This window comes from Lepidochelys olivacea (assembly GCF_965140295.1).
Source record: "Lepidochelys olivacea isolate rLepOli2 genome assembly, chromosome: 1".
NCBI classification, from domain to species: Eukaryota; Metazoa; Chordata; order Testudines; family Cheloniidae; genus Lepidochelys; species Lepidochelys olivacea.
Genome location: NC_140411.1, coordinates 292,769,455 through 292,790,648, shown reverse-complemented (window position 1 = coordinate 292,790,648; position 21,194 = coordinate 292,769,455). Strand labels below are relative to the sequence as shown.

The 21,194-nt window shown below is 41.8% G+C and overlaps 1 protein-coding gene across 1 annotated transcript in view; it reads right to left on the bottom strand.

The window, feature by feature from the left end:
* Positions 1-21,194, bottom strand: part of PPM1H (protein phosphatase, Mg2+/Mn2+ dependent 1H) — a 213,877-nt gene that overhangs the window by 12,097 nt on the left and 180,586 nt on the right. Inside the window, exons 7-8 of the mRNA XM_084617301.1 lie at positions 10,083-10,146; positions 5,634-5,741 (exon numbers count right to left, since the gene is read on the bottom strand). Coding sequence (XP_084473427.1) covers positions 5,634-5,741; positions 10,083-10,146 — 172 coding nt within the window. The remainder of the gene's footprint in view (positions 1-5,633; positions 5,742-10,082; positions 10,147-21,194) is intronic.

Here is a 21,194-nt window from a genome sequence, read left to right as displayed (position 1 = left end):
ATGGAAGGAGGTTGGGTTAGTTGTCAGATGTGGCTCTCTCCCCCAAAGAATGATTATCACATCTAATTGTCTACTCACTGTCATAAAGTAGCCAGCTTTATAAACTTTCCAAACCTTTGTAGATAGGTAGGATATTACAATATTCATATTATTTCGTATACCAAGCAGAGGCCATGTCCCGGTGATGTCACCTGGTTGACAAGTAAAGTATTTAAGGGTGGCCACAATATTTATTGTTTTTCCTTCAGTTTTCTAAAATACATCTACAGGTGGCTAGCAAGCACTAATAGACATGAGTTAATTTAGAGCTGTTCAGAGAATCACAGTATTTCAGAGGCAGGCTGTCTTGCCCAGATGCATTCCCACTTAGCGGAGCTGTTCCAGTTCTCATTTTTAATACTATCTTCTTGTATTAGTTATTTGCAATTTTACAGAGGAGTAACATGACACTAGCATTCTCATGTGGCACATGTATGACACGATATACATTTTATGTGGCCGAGAGCTATTTATCAACTCCATCTCACCAGCCATTTTCCCCAAAGCCCTGAGCTACCCCCTGCTTGCTGCCCTTCCTCAATAATAATTCAGGCAATTCAGCAGATATGAGATTTAAATGATGTTATGGCTGTGACACAAATCACTCAAACTTGCGTGCGCTTCAAATGGATACAGAACTCTCCAGCTCACACAGACATGGGTGGCTGGCCAGACCACCAGGCAACCTGGGCAAAAGCCATTTTCCCAATGCAAGCGGACTCTCTGTATGGCTTCCACTCCCTCTCACTTCCTTTACTCTCCCTGCTCCCTCTATGCATTTAGGAAACCCTCCGTCCACCTCCAATGTCATCAGGAAGGATGGACAATTTGGGATCTACCTCATGCTCTGTCTTAATTAGCCCATTCTGCAACTTCATATCCAAAAGTAGGAATGTTTAAAGCCAGCAACAAAGCAGCACGGTCACTTCTGCACAGCCAGCCAGCAAGGAGAGGGCAGGTTCGATGAATTACACAATGACTGGGGTCTTCAGACCTCTGCTAAGGTTTAGCCGTGGATGCTCTGTGCTACAGCTCAGTTATGCACTCTGTCTGGATATGGATTGTGCATTCTGTTATTCAGCAAAGCTCTTAATGTGTGCTGAGGAAATACTCCAGTGCCAAATCCTGGATCGGTGATACAAAGGATGGGTCGGGTTTGTGGTTACATCTCAACAGGATCTACCATACATACATAATCCCAATTATACATATAAAATGATGGGATCTAAATTAGCTGTTACCATTCAAGAAAAAGATCTTGGAGTTATTGTGGATAGTACTCAGAAAACATCCACTCAGCGTGCAGCAGCAGTCAAAAAAGCTAACAAAACATTGGGAATCATTAAGAAAGGGATAGATAATAAGACAGAAAATATCATATTGCCTCTTTATAAATCCATGGTACACCCACATCATGAAGACTGCATGCAGATGTGGTCTCAAAAAAGATATACTGGAATTGGAGAAGGTTCAGAAGAGGGCAACAGAAATTATTAGAGGCATGGAACAGCTTCCATTTGAGGAGAGATTAATAAGACTGGGACTTTTCAGCTTGGAAAAGAGACGACTATGAGAGAAGTCTATAAAATCATGACTGGTGTGGAGAAAGCAAATAAGGAAGTGTTATTTATTCATTCTCATAACACAAGAACTCAGGGTCACCAAATGAAATTAATAGGCAGCAGATTTAAAACAAACAAAAGGAAGCATTTCTTCAGACAGCACATCGTCAGCCTGTGGAACTCTTTGCCTGAGGATGTTGTGAAGGCCAAGACTATAACAGGGTTCAAAAATGAACTAGATAAATTCATGGAGAATAGGTCCATCAATGGCTATTAGCCAGGATGGGCAGGGATACTGTCCCTAGCCTCTGTTTGCCAGATGCTGGGAATGGGCGACAGGGGATGGATCACGTGATGATGACCTGTTCTGTTCATTCCCTCTGGGGCACCTGGCATTGGCCACTGTTGGAAGATAGGATACTAGGCTAGATGGACCTTTGGTCTAATCCAGTATGGCCGTTCTTATGCACCACCTTCAAAAGGCCATACTTGGCTTGTGAAAGAGCCACAGCTGATCTGGTATCCCATTCGTGTTCTTAAGCGAGCCAGCCAACTCTTGCTTGAAAACAACTCATAGCAAACTGACATGTAGCCTGCAGCCACCTGAGATGGTCCTGAACCAGCCTGGCCCAATGGAATTCAAGCCAAGACAGACAACACTCTACATTCAGCTTCAGCTGCATTTACTATCAGCATGGCTACTTCAGTAATTTAAATCTTTTCTTAATTGTATTGTTCCTTATACGTGCACAGTTATCCAAAGCAGTTTCATTGGCACACATGGAAATCTCTTTCTATACTATCTTCCAAGTAACTTATATGTAAATAATGAAAAACTGGTCCCAACACTGTTCCCTGCAGCACTCACCAATTAACCTCCTTTTAGCTTTTTACTGCTACCTTTTGTTTCCTGCCCTTTAGCCAATTTCCAGTGTACTGTGCCAACTTTCCACTTACTCTGTGGCTCTGTCTTTTATATTAACCTACGAGGCAGACCATTTTCTCAAATGCTTTCTGAGAAATCCAAGCACTGTGTAAGACCATCTACTGCATTTTTCATTTCTTCCCTGACAGTATTAGCCTAAAAGAATTCCAAGCCAGTCAGATTTGACCTGCTATTCCTGAAATCACCTTGATTCTCCTGAATCATACAGTCCCTCTCCAAATATTTACCCAACTTGTTCCTTTAAATGGAAGTCCTAAAGCTTTCTACCAAACACTGGTGTCAGTCTAACGTTGTGTGATTTCCTTTTACATACTGTGAAGTGTTCAGCAAGCTCTTTTAGCACAGCCTTTATGGGAAAAAAGGTTCTTCAGTTCTCCCTCTCCACATCATTCAGTCAGACAAGTGGTCAGGTGAAATAACAAGGGCCAAATGGCGCCATCAGATGCATGCCTTTTCCAACAAATGGGTGAGTAATCATTTGAAGAATCTTAAAACCAAATCTTACCTCCCAGATACAGGGACAAGATTCCTATTGAATTCTACTGCCAGAATTTCATATTAAGATTTGTCAAATGATTATTTCACTATGAAAAATAGATATGTAATACAATGTGAGATCTCCTCAGCTCTGGTAAGTCTGCTTTGTGCTTCTCCAGTTCATTGTAAGGTTCAGTTTTCTAGAGCTGTGAAAGTCTTTCAAATGTTGTCTCATACCAGCTGAATCACCGAAGGCTGACTGTCAGACTTGGTTACGGGTCTGCTCCTCTCATGGGTTGGTACGTCTATTATAGTAAAATTTGATTCCACCCAAAAGTTACTTAAACCTACACTTCTGGAGTTAGAGTCAGTCTGCTTCTTCAGATATTTAGATTCTGATTTCAGATGCGTTTCTGTTGCAACCTTATATCATAGCTTTGGTTTTACTATTTGAAACAAATTTGCCATGTTCTCCCCTGGCCTGGGAAAGGGGCCAGTGGCCGTGGCACAGGACCCGAAGTCAGAAGATGTAGTTCTATCCTGTCACTGACTTACTGTGTGACTAACTTCTCTATGCCTCAGACTCTCAGCCTGTAAAATGGAAATTATCTTTCCCCACCTTTATATAATTATTTGAGGTCTACTGATGAGGAAGTGCTATCGAAGTTGCAAGTATTATTACTACTTAATTTACTTCCAAATGCAAGTTCCCCAAATGGCAGCACAGGGCATTGCTTCTTAACATAGCTTTGTCTGCAAGATGTATTGCAGGTTCCTGACAATATAGAGACAATATCTGAGAGAAGAGCAATGTTCGGTGTGATGGTTTTTTTTTTTGGCACATGTATTTGTTTTCACATAGAATTTGATTTCTGCTGGCTTATCTCAAGATTGCTAGGGCTGATATTCTTCATTTCCTGCTACTGGCCCCTATGACATTTCTGCTAGCCTTAACTGCCAAAGGACTATGGAAACAAGGACATTTTTTGCTGCCATTTGATCAGGCACTTGCAGAGTCTGAGACTCAGCTAGAGTATGCGTTATGCGCATCACGTTTTGGAATTCAAACACAAATTGGAAAAACCTACAAGATGCAAGATACAAATCTCCAAGATCTTTATATTGCATGAATGAATGTTGCTGCAGCGATTGGCAAGGTTGATCCTGCAGAGATACTATAGTAGAGCCGGGTCTTGGAGTGCCAAAAAGAAGAGGTAGAATTGCAGCATTACACTGGCACAAACCAAATCTATTACAATGATGAGGGCAGAAGTGCTGATTCCCTGGCTTGGGACAGCAGAGATGGCATACACTGAAAAAAACCAGGGAAAGGAGCAGAATGAGAGGGGGAAGGATGATGGGTGGCTGTCAATAGACTTCTTTTCTTTAAGTGACCAGAATCTCTCTCTAGCTGTCTTTGAAGCCTCAGTGGAAGCACTTTTTAGTCAGGACTTGTTAGTTTGGCAGCAGCATTACGTTTCAGTATGTGCACAACTCGCTCACTCCCTCTCCGTAGTCACTGCTAGGGCACTCAGCACCATAGCACGCAAGTCTCAACTGCTGGGTCAAATGTTGGCAACTGTTGAATATTTGCTGAAGCCAGTGGGAAGTGCAGAACTCTCAGGATTTGACCCATGGTAAATAAGACTCCTCATGTGTGTTCACAATGGATTCTACTCTTCAGCTCTGTAGGCTTAATCTGTCTTGCTTACTGTTTTAAATATAATGTTCATTACTAATTCCATATATTTTGTTATTCCAGGGAGGTTTATGCAAAAAGGAGTTTTCAATGAGGCTCTGAGGACAGCCAGGCTCAGTCTCCTTCTAAGAACCTCCAGTAGGCCACTGCAACATCCTGGGCCATCAACCGAAAATGCCCTACCTCCTGCTCTGGAGTGCTTCACTCCAAATACCATCAGCTACCATGTATTGGATAGTGATGAACTGAAAATGTTCTGGAAGTCAGGTCCCAAATGACTGAAGGCCTTAAAGATTAAGTATTGGGTCTGCAAGTGAAGTGGATCAAGGGCAGGTGTGGAGCTTATTTTGATGCGCCCTGGCTATTTTTCCTCCTTAGACATTGGGGTTCTGTGCTGTGTACAAGCTGTAGTTTCCATGTTGCCATGCAAGAAATCAGGGACTCCAGTATCTAGTTTCTATTCTCTTATTTCATAAGCTGACATTGGCTTTAAATTCTGTGTCAGTGGTGTGCTCGGTCACTGAAAGGGAAACATAGGGGGAAGAACAACATCTTGCGCCACTGCAGAGTGAATCCGTGGGCTGATCATGAAGCAGCTGCAGAGTCACATCCAATGCCCCTCGGGCAGAAGGACATTAACCATGACACTTAGAAGGCGGAAAGGCATCAGGAGCCTGACAGGGATGTGTATATTCCTGGGGCAGCAGGAAGAGGAATGAAAACTACATTACTATGTAGCGAATGGCATCAATCCTGTCATTATTTCCACCCTTGATTTACACATTTATTTAAGTGATCAAATAACATGCTGGACATTGTCCACAGTTGACAGCAATTCAGGATGAACAATGTGCGCTTAATTTAATTAATTTTCTTCAACTCCCATGTAATAAAAACATGGATGGTGTACCTCGGGAGATGAGGACAGAAAAGGTTTGATGTAGATATTGGAGTCATGCACCTTCAGGTCATGGTCTCCAAGTCCTCTAGTTACTCCAATAGTTGCCATGACACGAGCCTGGAAACAAGAGAAACGCATTAATATCAAAGCCATTTCCAGACACAATGTTAATGTGATAGAGAATTAAAAACTGACCCCACCACGTAACTGCTAGGGCTTTTGGAGGAATCACCTCTCTTTTTCAATGTTTCCTCCCCTATACTGGGGAGTTAACAGACAGTGATCTTTAATCTTTTCACTTTCACAATTTTAGCTGCTTATCCACCAGGGTCACTCTGACTTCAATTTCTCCCTTTCTACAGGGTCAAGAAAAAAACCTGCCTATCGTTCTAGACCATAAATTAAATTCCCCTGGGTAGTTCAGGAGTGGGTTTAGCATCCATTGCATCATCAGGTGCAATTTGGGACTGCTGTAAATATTTGTTGTCTCAAAATTATATATAGCACATAGAGAAAGAGAATGAGTGTGTGTGTGTGTGTGTGTGTGTGTGTGTGTGTGTGTGTATAATCTCAACCAGAATCAAAATTCTCTCTCATTAATCTAAGTCTGCAGGAATTTAAAAATACCTAATGCACCTCTCTCTACCATTTCTTTGTTCTCCCTTCCCCGCCTCTATTTCCCCATTTCCGTTTTTTTTTCATTGTCTAGATTGTGAGGTCTCTGGGACACTTGTTTGTGTACCATCTAGGACAATGGAGTCTTAATCTCTCTGTAAGAGTCCTCAAGTACTACTTGCAATAGAAGTACTAAATTATATTAAGCGTATGAAGCACCCAGCATGTTAGTCAATAAGAGCACTCCGTCAGCAGAATATTTTGACAGCTCTTTCTGGAAGTATTGTCATTTCCTATATGCAACATCCCCCTGACCACCTGGGAAGAGGGAAGGTGCTGAGTGGTAGGCAGCTTTTGAAAAAAGGGAGGTAAGGTAAATATTGAGGGTTCCTCCCTCCTTTTATTTTGTTTAGGGGTACAACACAAGGATGGCTGTTATGCTTCCTGTTGTTTGCTTTGGCAATGGAGCCATTTGCTGTGAGTGTGAGAAACAGTCCCATGGTAAAAGGCATCAGCATGCCTTCCTGGATTAAACACATAATAGCTTTTCATGCTGACAACATCTTGTTATATCTGCAGGAGGCAGAAAGCTCGTTACAAATTACAGAACTTTGGAATTTGGGCAATTTGGGATTTTGAATCAGGCTTCAAAATAAACTATGATAAATCTGAAATTTTAGGAATTAATATTCCCAAAAGGGTCAAAACCAACTGTTGTCACATCTACATAAACTGAAATGGGTAAAGGAATCTTTAAAATAGTTGGGAATAAATACTGTGGAGAAACAAAAATAATTTTAAGGCAAGTGATCCTTCAATGTGAAATAAAATGACGAAAGTCTTGGAAGAATGGAACAAATAAGAAATAACCTGGCTAGGTAGGGCAGCCTTGGTAAAAACAAATGTCCTCCCAGTAATTTTTTTTTCAGTACATCTCTGATGGTATCCCTGGCATGAGATCAGAAATATGGCAGGGTGCAGTATTAAAATTCATATGGACATGTAAGACCAAGGGTGAGTTCTAAGTTCTGTAAAAGTGGGGTGGACTAGCTTTCCCTAATTTGGTTTATTATTGTTATGCATATTATGCATTAATATCTGGTTAACTAGGCTAACAACAGACCACCCAAACATGGGGTAAAATTCTAAGAAGACTGGAGCCCAAGTATGGCTATTCTTAGTCATGGTTGAGTTAAAAAGAAACCTAAGTCACCAAAAATAAAAGGTGGTCATTTATCCAGACTACCTTAGCAGCTCTGGACAAATTTTCTAAATTCCTGTCACCAAGACCCTCTCCCTCAACTACTTTCTTTAATCATCAGGAATTTATCCCTAGGACATAATCAAAGTGACTGTCCACCGTAGGTAAGAGCTGAGATTATTCAATTCTGACAGCTGTTCCTTGGTACCAATTTGAAATCATACCAAATTATACCATGTAATAATGTAAGTGATATAAATATCCCATATTGTCAATATTTACAAGTCACACATTTTATTGTGAAATCTGGGTATGAGGTGACCCTAGCTAGACCTTTAAACACATTTCAAAGGTTGAGCCAGGAGCAAGCTGAAACAAAAGGTTTAATTTCTAAAACATATACAATTTGGATTGAAAAAGATGTTGATAAGAAAACAACTCAGATGGAAAGATAGGAGAAGGATTTGGACAAAGAAGTTGACGCGGGTGAGTGGGTCTCTCTATGGGAAAGGGGATATTCATCTTCAATATATGTAGCTCAAAGATAATTGTTATAAACTATTACCGTTTAGATGGGATTTGATTCCAGTTAAGAGCCATAATGTTTTTGCTACTAGAGCCGTGCTCTTTTGGAGGGATTGCAGGTAAAGGGAAACATACTTGCATGTAGGCTGGATGTGTCCAGGATTTAGATGGTTTGGGGAGCAATTATTAAAGAGATTCATTTTATGACAAAATGTAGGCATCCTAGAGATCCCCGATCTGCTTCCTTAAAGCTCAAGTAAAGGTTCGACCTTTTAAGCAGAACTACAAATTAATTGCTTTGTTGTTAGCAGCTATACCTTGTGTTGCACATTATTGGAAAAAATGTGACCCCCTCCTCCTACAGAATTGGTGTGTAATAAAATATGGACAGTTCTTGTAATGGAAAAGCTTTCACACCAAGAACGTACACAAGAAAAACGCCAAAAAGAAGACAGCTAGATACTTGGCACTCTTTTTAGCATACTCAGAGGAGGGGGGCTTCTCAACCAGCAAACCAAAATCTTTAGCCAGTTTCTTTGAATATTAATCTGATCCTGAATAAGTAATATATGGTTTAGTATGTTAACATTTTATTTTAATTTTGCCTTAATAAAAAGTTTAAAAAAAACCAACCCAACCCTAGGGGTTTAATAATGAAGGCAGCAGGATGTCTCTTCATAATGGAGCGCTGCCACATATTTCCTTTGGCAAGACAAGAACCATGATGCAAAGTTAAATCGCTGATGTGACAGTAATATGAACACAGTCATTACTGAGAACAGCAATAATTTCAGAGGTGCACCTCACTCCCCAATACTCTCTCTCAAAGTGCTTCTCCTGACTGCAGAACCAGTACAGACAAGATCTTCAATTACCACAAACACCTCACCTACTTGCTAGAGGACTTTTCCCCTGAATCAGCAGCCATCCCTCAAGAAACTCCCGAGTCTTCCTTAACTAATACCCTGCCACAGAACAGCCAGCAAGGCAATGAATCCAACATCTTCTCCCAACTACCTTCCTATCACCCTCCAGTCAGGGGGATGGGAATCTGGGGCCTCCTCTGAACCAGGAAACTTATGCTGTGGATGCTAGCTAGTGACCGAGATGACTTTAAATAACCTTATACATTAAAACACTACATCCACAAAACAAAGAGAAAATAAATTAAAAAAAATAACAGGTGCACAAACACTTTGCAAACAAAAGAACCAATCCCATCAAACCTACAGATAAGCTACAGCAGGTTTGAATCCTTCATAACTAGATTATATCTGAAGATTGCATATTTCTATATTCAAATAAGAATCCAAACAGTGGGGAAGTGCTGTTTGGAAACACAGTGAGCATACTAATGTCAGCAAACTGGGACCTCGGTGTCCTTATATTCATCCTATTGCTACGTCTAGCTAAGCTTATTGGGATCAGAGCTAATAATCTTGCTGTTCATAATCATGCAATTGGTAACATAGTGGCACTTGGATGAAATTATCATTTTTCTTTAAAAAGGAATGTTAGTTCTCATTGGAAGGATACAAGGGTGGTTCATGTGACAACGGTCTAAGAGGGCATCACTCCGAATGTGTTACCTTTCTCTGAGATCACACCCACCTGTGCCTCCCCTTATGTCAGGATTTCAACAGCTTCCTTTATCTCAATACATTGTAAATCATGGTTAAACACACAACTGCTGTTTTAGTCAGCAAAGTGGATAGATTTTTGTCGTCTTCACCCAACCAATCCACATTTAAAATGCATTTCACAACCAAGCCATGAGAGCTATCTGCACATGAACAGTAATTTAAGATTGTCTCATTTTAGCTTATTTGCAACAATGCAAAATACTCTTATGAGCTGCGTACATGGAAGATACAAAAGGAAATTGAGCAACACATGACTACGTTTGTGATAAAACTACCTTTTTAATACACTGCACTTTTCCCTCCCTGCAGACAGCCGAGACTGATTTATGTCAGACACAATATTCTTTCAAGCTGTCAAAATGATAAAATAAAGAGATACTGAGCGGAAAACATTGGACTGCCACAAGCTACACTGAGTGGTAAACAGCACAGAGTTCTTTATCCCTTTGGTTCAAGGAAAGCTCACACGCCTACCTTCTTGCCTTCTCCATATATAAGGGGAAACTTCAAGTCGTCCTCCTCAATGCTTTTGTAGGCCCTGTGGGGGGGATAAACAACATTTTTTTAAAGCTTGCACTCAATTAGTGACCCTGTACCCTAACACAAGCAGCCGTGTATATTTTTATTATTTTTTCCTAGAGACTTCATCTTTGCAGCAAGCTGCCAGTTAGTTTGCATGTAGAGATTTTCCTTACAGGACTGTGCTATTTGAACAAAAGAAAAGCTAATGTAAAGAACATGCAGTATTTAACACCAAGCTGTCCTTGTTTCTATTAAGCGGAAAAAAGTACAGGTAAACCGAACATCATCCTAAGTGGTGAAGGGGCTGGGAGGGGAGATACATTGCTGGGCATGGCATTAGCCATACAATTGTACATTGCCATAAAGAGCAGGGATCGGATTCACATTAATAATCTGAAATGGAGAGAACTAGCAGAGGCTGTAGATGGCTGAAGTGTGAAACAGTTCTCAGATCCAGGTCTCACCTTCAGCAGTTCATATCAAAGCAAGTTTCATATTGTGGAGAGCGTGAGAAGATATTTAGAGCCCATTTGACCTTGGCTAGAACATTCACTTTGCCAGAAATTCTGTGTTTCACAACAGCTTTCAAATGGCTGAGAGATGAGAGAAGAATGCATTCATCCTCTAAATGTGTTTACTGCATGTGTGCATACACTACCTTTTACACCTCTGATTTTGAGCCCTGGTGGGGTTAAAAGGTTAGCAATTTTCCTGGTGAGAAATTAAGAAACAGAAATGAAGAAGGTTGTAACTATTATAGCTCTTGAGAATCCTTTTGTATTATCGAACATATTCTAAGATCAATGAAATGGGGCGCTCGCTGGGTTTAGGTATGTAGCCCTAAACATCAGACAACAGGATTCACCTCCATCGCCTTCTCTATATGACAATTTTTTTTTCCCTTTGCACTTTGCTATTTTCTCCCTTTCCCCACCCTTTGAGTTACCTCAGACACGTCACCCGAGAGAACAAATCAGTATTCGGCACTGAACTGGAATGCTCAAGTGTGAAAAAGAATGCACAGTAGCGCACCCTCTTGTCAGTCTCACCCAGAGCCTCAACAGCTAATGTTCAGCTCTGGAGCAGGACTGGCTGTTTGAACTCATGGGAATCAAACACAATTAGGTTTAAACAACATTAAGGTTGTGATACAAACCAGCAGAAGCCAGGAAATTCAAGTTTAAGGCTGAAATCCTATATTGAACAACCCCGCCTGCTACACCGAAATACTGCATAGAGCTGGGATTAATACAGGGTGTTACATTACATACCTACCTGTGCTGCATTACCTTGGCACAGCACGGGCAAGTCATGATCACGAGGCAGTGACACAGGCATGATATGTAAGCCTCATCTTTACCTTGCCTTGTGTTGTCAGCTGGTATCAATTAGCTTTTTCAATTTTTGTTTCCATATAAAAAAAAGTTAGGTAAATGTATTTGAGTGAAAATAATAATAATTGCATATTATTTAACCTTTGCATTGAAATGCCGCTCCTGGAGGAGATAAAGTCGATCATACAATGAAAGCCATTGTTTTTTTGTGAAATCTATGTTCTATGTAGCTGCTACTGCCCAGATACTATAGTTAAAGGAGGCATTCATGCGACAGACTGAAAAATACAGTTACAAACTGGGGAAATACTGGCTGTGCTGTAGGAAGCACAACTGAGTCTTTTCTATGCTCTGAGCTATTGAGCTAGTACAGCCAAAGGATGAGTTCTTGGGTTGATGTTCTTCCACTTTCTTGGGGACAAATAATTGTCCACTACAAAAATTGTGAGATACTCACTGTGACGGTGCCCCCCATAAGGCTTTATGGAAATATACTTATGAATATATATATGACATAACTAGAATGTGTTTTATGCTACATATGCCATGTAACATATCTCTGTAAAGGTTATGATCTACTGAATCTATTAATCCTATTTGTATGCATGTATCATTTTTGTATTTGAAGTTATGAATATTGGCTGCATACTTATTTGATTCTAAGTAGGTTTTAATGAAGAGGTTGGTCAGCTTCCTGGGAAAAGACTGTTCTCAGTAAGTGCCCAGTCAAGAAGCCCTTAAGCCAACAATGAACTTGGAGACGCCAATCCACATCTGGGGTTTCCTAGGAATGTGGCTTGGCTGGTAAGGAACTCAGTCATGCATGGACATGTGACCTGCCCAGGTGACTCCAAAACTCCATTTTGTAGCTGGACTTTGCATAGGAGAGAAGAGGGGGTCTCCACCCACAAGAGAAAGTCTATTTAAACCCCTGGGAGACCCCTCCATTTTGTCTTCAGCTGGCTAAAGAGAGCCTCTCCACCCCCAAGGATACCTGAAAGAAACTGGAACAAAGGACAGTAACTACAGGGGATGTGAGTGATTGCTGGACCCAGACTAGAAGGAGACTAGTCTGTAAAAGGCAGCTTACTGGATTTTATCTGTATTCAGTTTTATTACTGTACTAGACTTAGACTTGTGTGTTTTATTTTATTTTGCTCGGTAATACACTTTGTTCTGTCTGTCACTACTTGGAACCACTTAAATCCTACTTTCTGTATTTAATAAAATCACTTTTTACTTATTAATTAACCCATAAGCTTTATACAGGGTAAAACAGATTTATTTGGGGTTTGGACCTGTCATAAATATAAAGGGAAGGGTAAACCCCTTTGAAATCCCTCCTGGCCAGGGGAAAGCTCCTCTCACCTGTAAAGGGTTAAGAAGCTAAAGGTAACCTCGCTGGCACCTGACCAAAATGACCAATGAGGAGACAAGATACTTTCAAAAGCTGGGAGGAGGGAGAGAAACAAAGGGTCTGTGTCTGTCTGTATGCTGGGTCTTTGCCGGGGATAGACCAGGAATGGAGTCTTAGAACTTTTAGGTTTCAGAGTAACAGCCGTGTTAGTCTGTATTCGCAAAAAGAAAAGGAGTACTTGTGGCACCTTAGAGACTAACCAATTTATTAGAGCATAAGCTTTTGTGAGCTACAGCTCACTTCATCAGATGCATATCGTGGAAACTGCAGCAGACTTTATATATACACAGAGAATATGAAACAATACCTCCTCCCACCCCACTGTCCTGCTGGTAATAGCTTATCTAAAGTGATCATCAGGTGGGCCATTTCCAGCACAAATCCAGGTTTTCTCACCCTCCACCCCCTAAGGGCCCCAGACTTTGACAAACCGTTCCTAGTAACCACAGATGCATCCGAGCGTGGTGTGGGAGCAGTTTTAATGCAGAAAGGACCTGATCAAGAATTGCACCCTGTAGTGTTTCTCAGCAAAAAACTGTCTGAGAGGGAAAGCAACTGGTCAGTCACTGAAAAAGAATGTTACGCCATTGTCTATGCTCTGGAAAAGCTACGCCCATATGTTTGGGGACGGCGTTTCCACCTGCAAACCGACCATGCTGCACTGAAGTGGCTTCACACCGTCAAGGAAACTAACAAAAAACTTCTTCGGTGGAGTTTAACTCTCCAAGATTTTGATTTCGACATCCAACACATCTCAGGAGCTTCTAACAAAGTGGCTGATGCACTCTCCCATGAAAGTTTCCCAGAATCAACTGGTTAAAATCGTCCTTGAGATGTGGAAAATATTGTTAGTCTTTATGTACTTGGTAGTATATTTAGAGATGCATGTGTCTTATTAACTCTGTTTTTCCTAGAGCTCCAGGAAGAAATCCCAGCCAGTGTTTCACCCTAGCTGAGATTTGGGGGGCGTGTCATAAATATAAAGGGAAGGGTAAACCCCTTTGAAATCCCTCCTGGCCAGGGGAAAGCTCCTCTCACCTGTAAAGGGTTAAGAAGTTAAAGGTAACCTCGCTGGCACCTGACCAAAATGACCAATGAGGAGACAAGATACTTTCAAAAGCTGGGAGGAGGGAGAGAAACAAAGGGTCTGTGTCTGTCTGTATGCTGGGTCTTTGCCGGGGATAGACCAGGAATGGAGTCTTAGAACTTTTAGTAAGTAATCTAGCTAGGTATGTGTTAGATTATGATTTCTTTAAATGGCTGAGAAAAGAATTGTGCTGAATAGAATAACTATTTCTGTCTGTGTATCTTTTTTGTAACTTAAGGTTTTGCCTAGAGGGGCTCTCTATGTTTTTGAATCTAATTACCCTGTAAGATATCTACCATCCTGATTTTACAGGGGGGGATTTCTTTATTTCTATTTACTTCTATTTTTTATTAAAAGTCTTCTTGTAAAACACTGAATGCTTTTTCATTGTTCTCAGATCCAAGGGTTTGGGTCTGTGGTCACCTATGCAAATTGGTGAGGCTTTTTATCCAACATTTCCCAGGAAAGGGGGGGTGCAAGTGTTGGGAGGATTGTTCATTGTTCTTAAGATCCAAGGGTCTGGGTCTGTAGTCACCTAGGCAAATTGGTGAGGCTTTTTACCAAACCTTGTCCAGGAAGTGGGGTGCAAGGTTTTGGGAAGTATTTTGGGGGGAAGGACGCATCCAAACAGCTCTTCCCCAGTAACCAGTATTAGTTTGGTGGTGGTAGCGGCCAGTCCAAGGATAACGGGTGTAATATTTTGTACCTTGGGGAAGTTTTGACCTAAGCTGGGAAAGATAAGCTTAGGAGGTTTTTCATGCAGGTCCCCACATCTGTACCCTAGAGTTCAGAGTGGGGGAGGAACCTTGACAGGACCCCATTGGGAGTTGGGCATCTGAGTGTTAAAGATAGGAACACTTCTGTAAGCTGCTCTCAGTTAAGCTTGCAGTTTGTGTGATGTGGTTCAGACCTGGGTCTGTGTTTGTGACCGGCAAGCATGTCTGGCCCAGCCAGGCAGGGTTCTGGAGTCCTAAGCTGGCAAGGAAGGCAGGGGCAGAAGTAGTCTTGACACATCAGTTGGCAACCCCAAGAGGGTTTCTGTGATCCAACTCATCACACTCATCCTAAATAAACTGAAAGAAAGATTTTTCTATTAGACACACCAAGTAAACAGTGCACTGATTCAATTCAAAAGCAAAGCTAGTTTCTTATGGAAAGAACAACGTGAGCTGTGCAGCAGAAAAAAACAAGATGAGACACTAGGAGAATCTGTTGAAGAACAGGAGTCATGAGTCTACATGATGGGACAGCCCAGGGGGGAGGGTGTCTTTCTACAGGAGTGAATGAAGGGGGATGCTGTAGAGCGGGAGGAACAGTGTTAATACATGGGGAACATCTCAATGAGGAGAGCACATCGGGCTACTGAGCTGAAGCGCACAGCAGCAGTGTACTGTTGAGAAAGCATCTGAGAGATGTCTTCCTGGGGTTTTCTATGGAGGATGCAAGCAGATCAGATCCAGAGTTTGAAAGGAAAAGAGGCATAGATCATCTCATGTGCAAACTTAGGGCTAGCATGAGACCCGCCTCTAAACCCTGCATATGGAGCTGTATGTAGGTGGGCTGCCCAGGAGCAGCCCAGGGAAGGACTTATAACACCTATCACTACTGTACAAGGTGGGCTCAGTTCTCCTACTGTGTCTGAGCAGAGCTGACAGGGAAACAGTGGTAGCTTCCTGATTCCCAGTTAAAAAGCTACAGGGTGAGAACCTTTAACTTAGGTAACTGGTGCAAGGTTTTAAGAGTCACAAATTCCTCGTTTGCTCTCTATTTTGTTTCCAGTAGAAAGTAACTAACTGTAGCCCTGAAAAGGCTCCCCTTCTCCCAACTTGGCTGATATATTGAAGGGAATGGTTGCGACAGCTCCACTCACTCCCCATCTGCTCTGGAGCACATTTCCCCCTGCCAATTAAACCCAAAATGCAGGGAGGAGCCCAAAGCAAGCCCCATAGAGGACTGGGGAGGTTTCATTTCCCAGCATGGCTGCATAATGGCCAGCAACAATCTGACCCTAAGTAACCAGGATGTTATGTGATTCCATATTACATTCTGGTAATACCAGTCAGCTCTGTGTTCTTGGGGAACCAGGGTGCAGTATCTAGCCTGTCTGACTCATGAAAGACACCCCCACCACCAGTCTCTGCTTGAACCAAAACCGATAAGAGAAAAGGCTTGCAGAGAGCAGTGAAGGGCATTGGGAGACACACCTAGACCCCTCCTGACAAGGGTGACAAGATTAAGACATTTCCATTAGCATACAGAATGAAGAACAGAGACAACTCCCCTAGCCTCATCTGCATGAAAGATGGGACAGAGAGACATATCTATTTGCATACAGAATGGAGAACAGAGAACCACACTGACCTCTGGGACCAGAAAAGCAGGGAAGCACTGCATCATGGATTTCTTCTCCAGATGTTAATGAACCTTCGCCTGCACACACCCAGCTCAGCAGTTATCAGACCAATTCTAGTAATAAACCCTTGATTGATATCCAAAATACTGAAGCAACCTAGTTGCATTGTGAGCTGCCTGGAAAAAAACACACTCATAGCCAAGAGTGATCAGCTCCTATTGTCTAGCCTAAAGGAAAACTCTTGAGTCATCAGTTTACCCATAAACAAATCTAGTATTCTCCCTTGAACCATTGTATTTTCTCTACAAAATCCCCAACCTATGCCAAGTAAGTGTTCTGATGCATGGATCCAAACTCTGCATCAATTCCACTGGGACTCAATCTCCTGACTGATTGTGTTGGGGGCTCTGCCAGTCTCCAGCACTCAGGACCCTGAGCTACCATCATCACCTGGGAACCCCGAACAGTTCAAGCCTCATGGAGTGGGTGAGATTCCACCCCTGGCTGTTTTCTTTTCTATCTCAGGTATTAACCTTTAATCCTGTAGCTATTATGTTTGTTTAGCCCTCCTTGTGTAGTTATCACTATTATTCAATAAATAAATTTATGGCTAAGCTGGTTGCTTCTCTCTCCCTGTGAACTTTACTCTTTTGTGTTTTACTTTTACATTCACTCTGCAGCAACGTTCTTTTACCTAAGCTAAAGACCCCTGCAGTGCCCATAATCATGTGGGGTTTGCTCATCAAGTGGGTTACTACCAGTACAATTGTGATGGGAAAGTGGGGATAGGGACGTGTTAAACCTGTGGCACATAAGGGGACAGCTGAAAGTGCTGCTTGGCCCAGCCTATTGAGACCAGGGGCATATAAGGGTGACAGCTTGAAAGTGCGTATTGACCCGGTCCGCTTAGACTTGCTCTGTTTGTGTGTGCGCATGTGTTCATCTGGTTCTAGGGCAGGAGGAACCCAGTCCTGGGGAACCTAGGTCCTTCAGGATAGCCACCAAACAGCTGATCGGCAGGGGACTAGTGGGTGCTGAGCACCCACTCTTTTTCCCTGTGGGTGTTCCAGCCTGGGAGCACCATGGAGTCGGCGCCAATGGCAATGAAGGTTGTGGGACCTCATCAACATGCCACTCTTCAATGCCTCAGAGAACTTCAGCTTCTTTAATTTATGCTATGGGGAAGCAAGCAGAGCATCTCTTTAAATCATAGCATCATGGAATATCCGGGTTGGAAGGGACCTCAGGAGGTCATCTAGTCCAACCCCCTGCTCAAAGCAGGGCCAATCCCCAATTTACTGAAGACAGTCACAAAGGTGTCTATGAAAGGGTTCAGGCTATGTTGATACATACTTTATACCCCAGAGAAATGTGGTTTAGGAAAGAGCATGTTTTCACCAGCGAATTGAAGAACCAGGGGAAAATGTTGAATGTTTTGTAAGAGCTCTGCACCCGTTGGCTGAAAACTGTGATTTTGGGAATGCAAAACATAAAAATATCAAAGACAGGCTGGCTATTGGATTAGCAGATAAAAACCCTTCCCAGAAGCTACAATTGAAGACAGATTTAACCCTAGTAACAGCTATTCAAATAGCAAAACACTCTGAACTGGTGAAACAGCAAAACCTAGAGAAATCAGACAAACTTAAAAAACCTGAAACTAGCTTAGAAATTGTAAAAAGGCAGTTACACATTAAAAATCATCATCATAAAACCCCTGAGGCGAGGAGAGAGAACTTCCCTACATGCACAAGGTGTGGAAAAAAGTCATATTCCAAGAGATGATGCATGTCCAGGCAGAGAGAGTATAATAAATGCATGAAATATGGATATTTTGCAGCTGTTTGCCTCACCAAAGCAGTCAGGGAATTGACTGGTATTACAGACAATCAAGAGCCATTGTTTCTGGGATCTATCACTTAAATTGAATATTCATGACAAGACTATTCACTTTAAAATTGATTCAGGAGCTGATGTCACAGTCATCTCAGAAGGTACTTACAATCACCATCAGCGCCTTCCAGAACTGTAGTCATCTGACACAGCTCTGACTAGCCCTGGAGGTATTCTGAACCGCATGGGCCAGTTCACCACAGAAACAAATTACAAAGACAAAAGCAATGCTTTCAGAATGCATGTGATCAAAGATGAGCAACCTTCTCTGCCACAGCATGCCAGTCACAATGGGCCTATGGAGAAAGGTGGAAGAACTTGGCAGAGGATTTGATGATATTGGACTTCTGAAAGGAGATCCAGTACAAATCAACTTAAGAGACAATACTGAACCATATAGTGTACAAACACTTCTACCAGACAGACCTTGAAAGAGACTAGTTGCAGATTTATGCAAATTCAGAAGACATCCTTACCTGGTCATAGTGGACTATTTTTCCAGGTATATAGAAATAATTTACTTGAAAGACATAGCATGTCACAATGTTATTGAGAAACTGAAGTGTGCTTTTGCTCACATTAGTATTCCAGAACAATTAGTGATGGACAATGGATCATAACTCACTGCAGCAGAATTTAAGTCATTCCAAATGAAATATGACTTTGATCATATTGTTAGCAGCTCACATTAGCCACAAGCGAATGGAGAGGCGGAGAGAGCTGTACAAACACCCAAGAAAGTCTTACAGCAGAAAGATCCATTACTTGCTCTTCTGAGTTACAGATCAACACATAGCAGTTATAGGATACAGTCAAGCACAACTCCTGATGGGAAGATAATTCAGAACTACTGTTCCAACTTTGGAAAAGAACCTGTTTCCAAAGTGGCCGGACATGAAGAAAGTAGCCAAATCGGATTAAAAGGCTAAAAAAAAAAACCTTATGTACACTTTTACAACAGATGTCACTCAGAGAACTGCCAGGTCTAGAACCTGGTGACTGTTAATGTCAAACTGGATGGAGAAAAAGGACAGACAACTCGAACTGTTGTAAAGAAAAAGAATTCAGCACCCAGATCATATGTAATGGAGATTGACAGTGGAGAGTACATCAGAAACCGTTGACCTCTACAGTTCGTTCTTCAGAAAGAAGAACAAACAGAACAAACTCTGCAGATGGCAGATGCAGAACAAGACAATGATGACACAAAGTTTCCAAACTGACTACAGCCAGTCGCTGCAACTAATGGACAGCCAAATGACCAAGTTATTACACGTTTGGCTCATATAATTAGAAAACAAGTATGATTCAGAGACACATGACAGACGGGTATGTGCTCAACCTCAAAGACAGCATGATAGTGTAAATATTGTAAATGGCAGAAATGTAGCACTTACGAGGGGAAATGTAACGGAATGCTGAACTGTATTATACTTTTCAGGTGGCACAATATTTACCTCATCCAAATGAACATCAGCCACACCTAGCAGAGCACTAAAAGATCTTATGATGAACACACCTGGTGTATATAAGCAAGCTCTGTAGCCAATTTTGTACCAGATATGAAGTGCATGACACAGCCCTTCAATTTTCTCCTTATTTTCCTGACCAATGTCTCAGAAAGAAACAATGGCCACAAGAGCATGACAAAAGTAGTAGTAAAAGCAAGGTTGTGATACTGCTTACCGCGCTGAGCCTCCTTAAATCCTGTCAATGCCTCCATCACATAAAACTGGGTTTAAAAGGGGAAAAAGTAAAGAGAGAGAAGGGTAGCATGTACTCAGATGGATAAAGCTGTATTTTTTACTTGGTTTCGTCTTTTCTTTTTTCTTTTTTTTCATTTTTAGAAAGTAATTATGAAAGACTGTAGCAGTCCAGAAATACTCAGTAAAGGCCTAGCATACACACCACCCACAAAGCTACATTTGGATTCAGTACCAACATTTTGGAAAACAGAGCCAAATTGCGTCAGGAACTAAAAGAAGTGCCAAAACTAGAAGCAACCAGGATCTAGATGATGTTACTCATATGTTAAGTGGAATCTGGTCTAAGCACACTGCAGAAAATTAGGAGGACACTGCTAAACGTTCAGCACAGGGCAATCTCTGGAACAAACGTCCCATGCACTGATAATGACAGCAGCTACCACAGAGCATTCTTTAAATAGTTAAAATCCTCTAAAAATTTATGAATGTCCACATCCTCTCTTTTAGGCATAAAGACCCAGATTTTGAAAAATAGGAACCTAAAGTTAGGAGCCAAAGTTCATACTTAGGAGCCTGCCTGGTTTTCAAGATTCCTGAGTGCTCAATGAATCCTACTTATGTCAATGGGAACTGATTGGCACTGAAATTTGAAAAAACCCCACAACTGTTAGTGCCTAAATATGGATTAAACTGCCAGAGTTTTGTCTCATCTGTTAGTTTTCTACACACACAATTTTTAAATTGGCTTTATAAAACATGAAAAAGTATGTGGTACTTTAAATCAACTTTGTTTAAATATACTCATTTTAAAAGAAAATTGAGTGAATTTATCGCCTGTGAAAAGGGTTGAATTGACATCCTTGGGCATGAACAGATGGGAACTGATAACGCAAACTATCCCTCGCAGTTCTGCTAACAGACCTCAGCCCTACTCTGGGAAGGATCAGCTCTGCGGATGAGGGGGTAGTTCAGACTTCATGTCCATTCCATTCTTTCCTTTTCTACTGAGACTGACTACAAAGTTGCCAGAGCCCATTGCAAGTTCCTCCAGTGGTGCAAGTGGAATCAATTTCTTACTGGTACGGGGGTGGGAGGAGGAATAGCTAACGGGGTGTATGTGACCCCCTCAAGTGACTCCTTCCCATTCTGTCCCCAGTCCGGGGTCCCCAAGCTTTTTTCGTCCCCTCGCCACGACCCACTCCCCTTACCTGGGGTGGGGGGGGGTAGGGTGTCTGTCCTCCTCTTGCTGTGCTGAGGGTGACCAGATGTCCTGA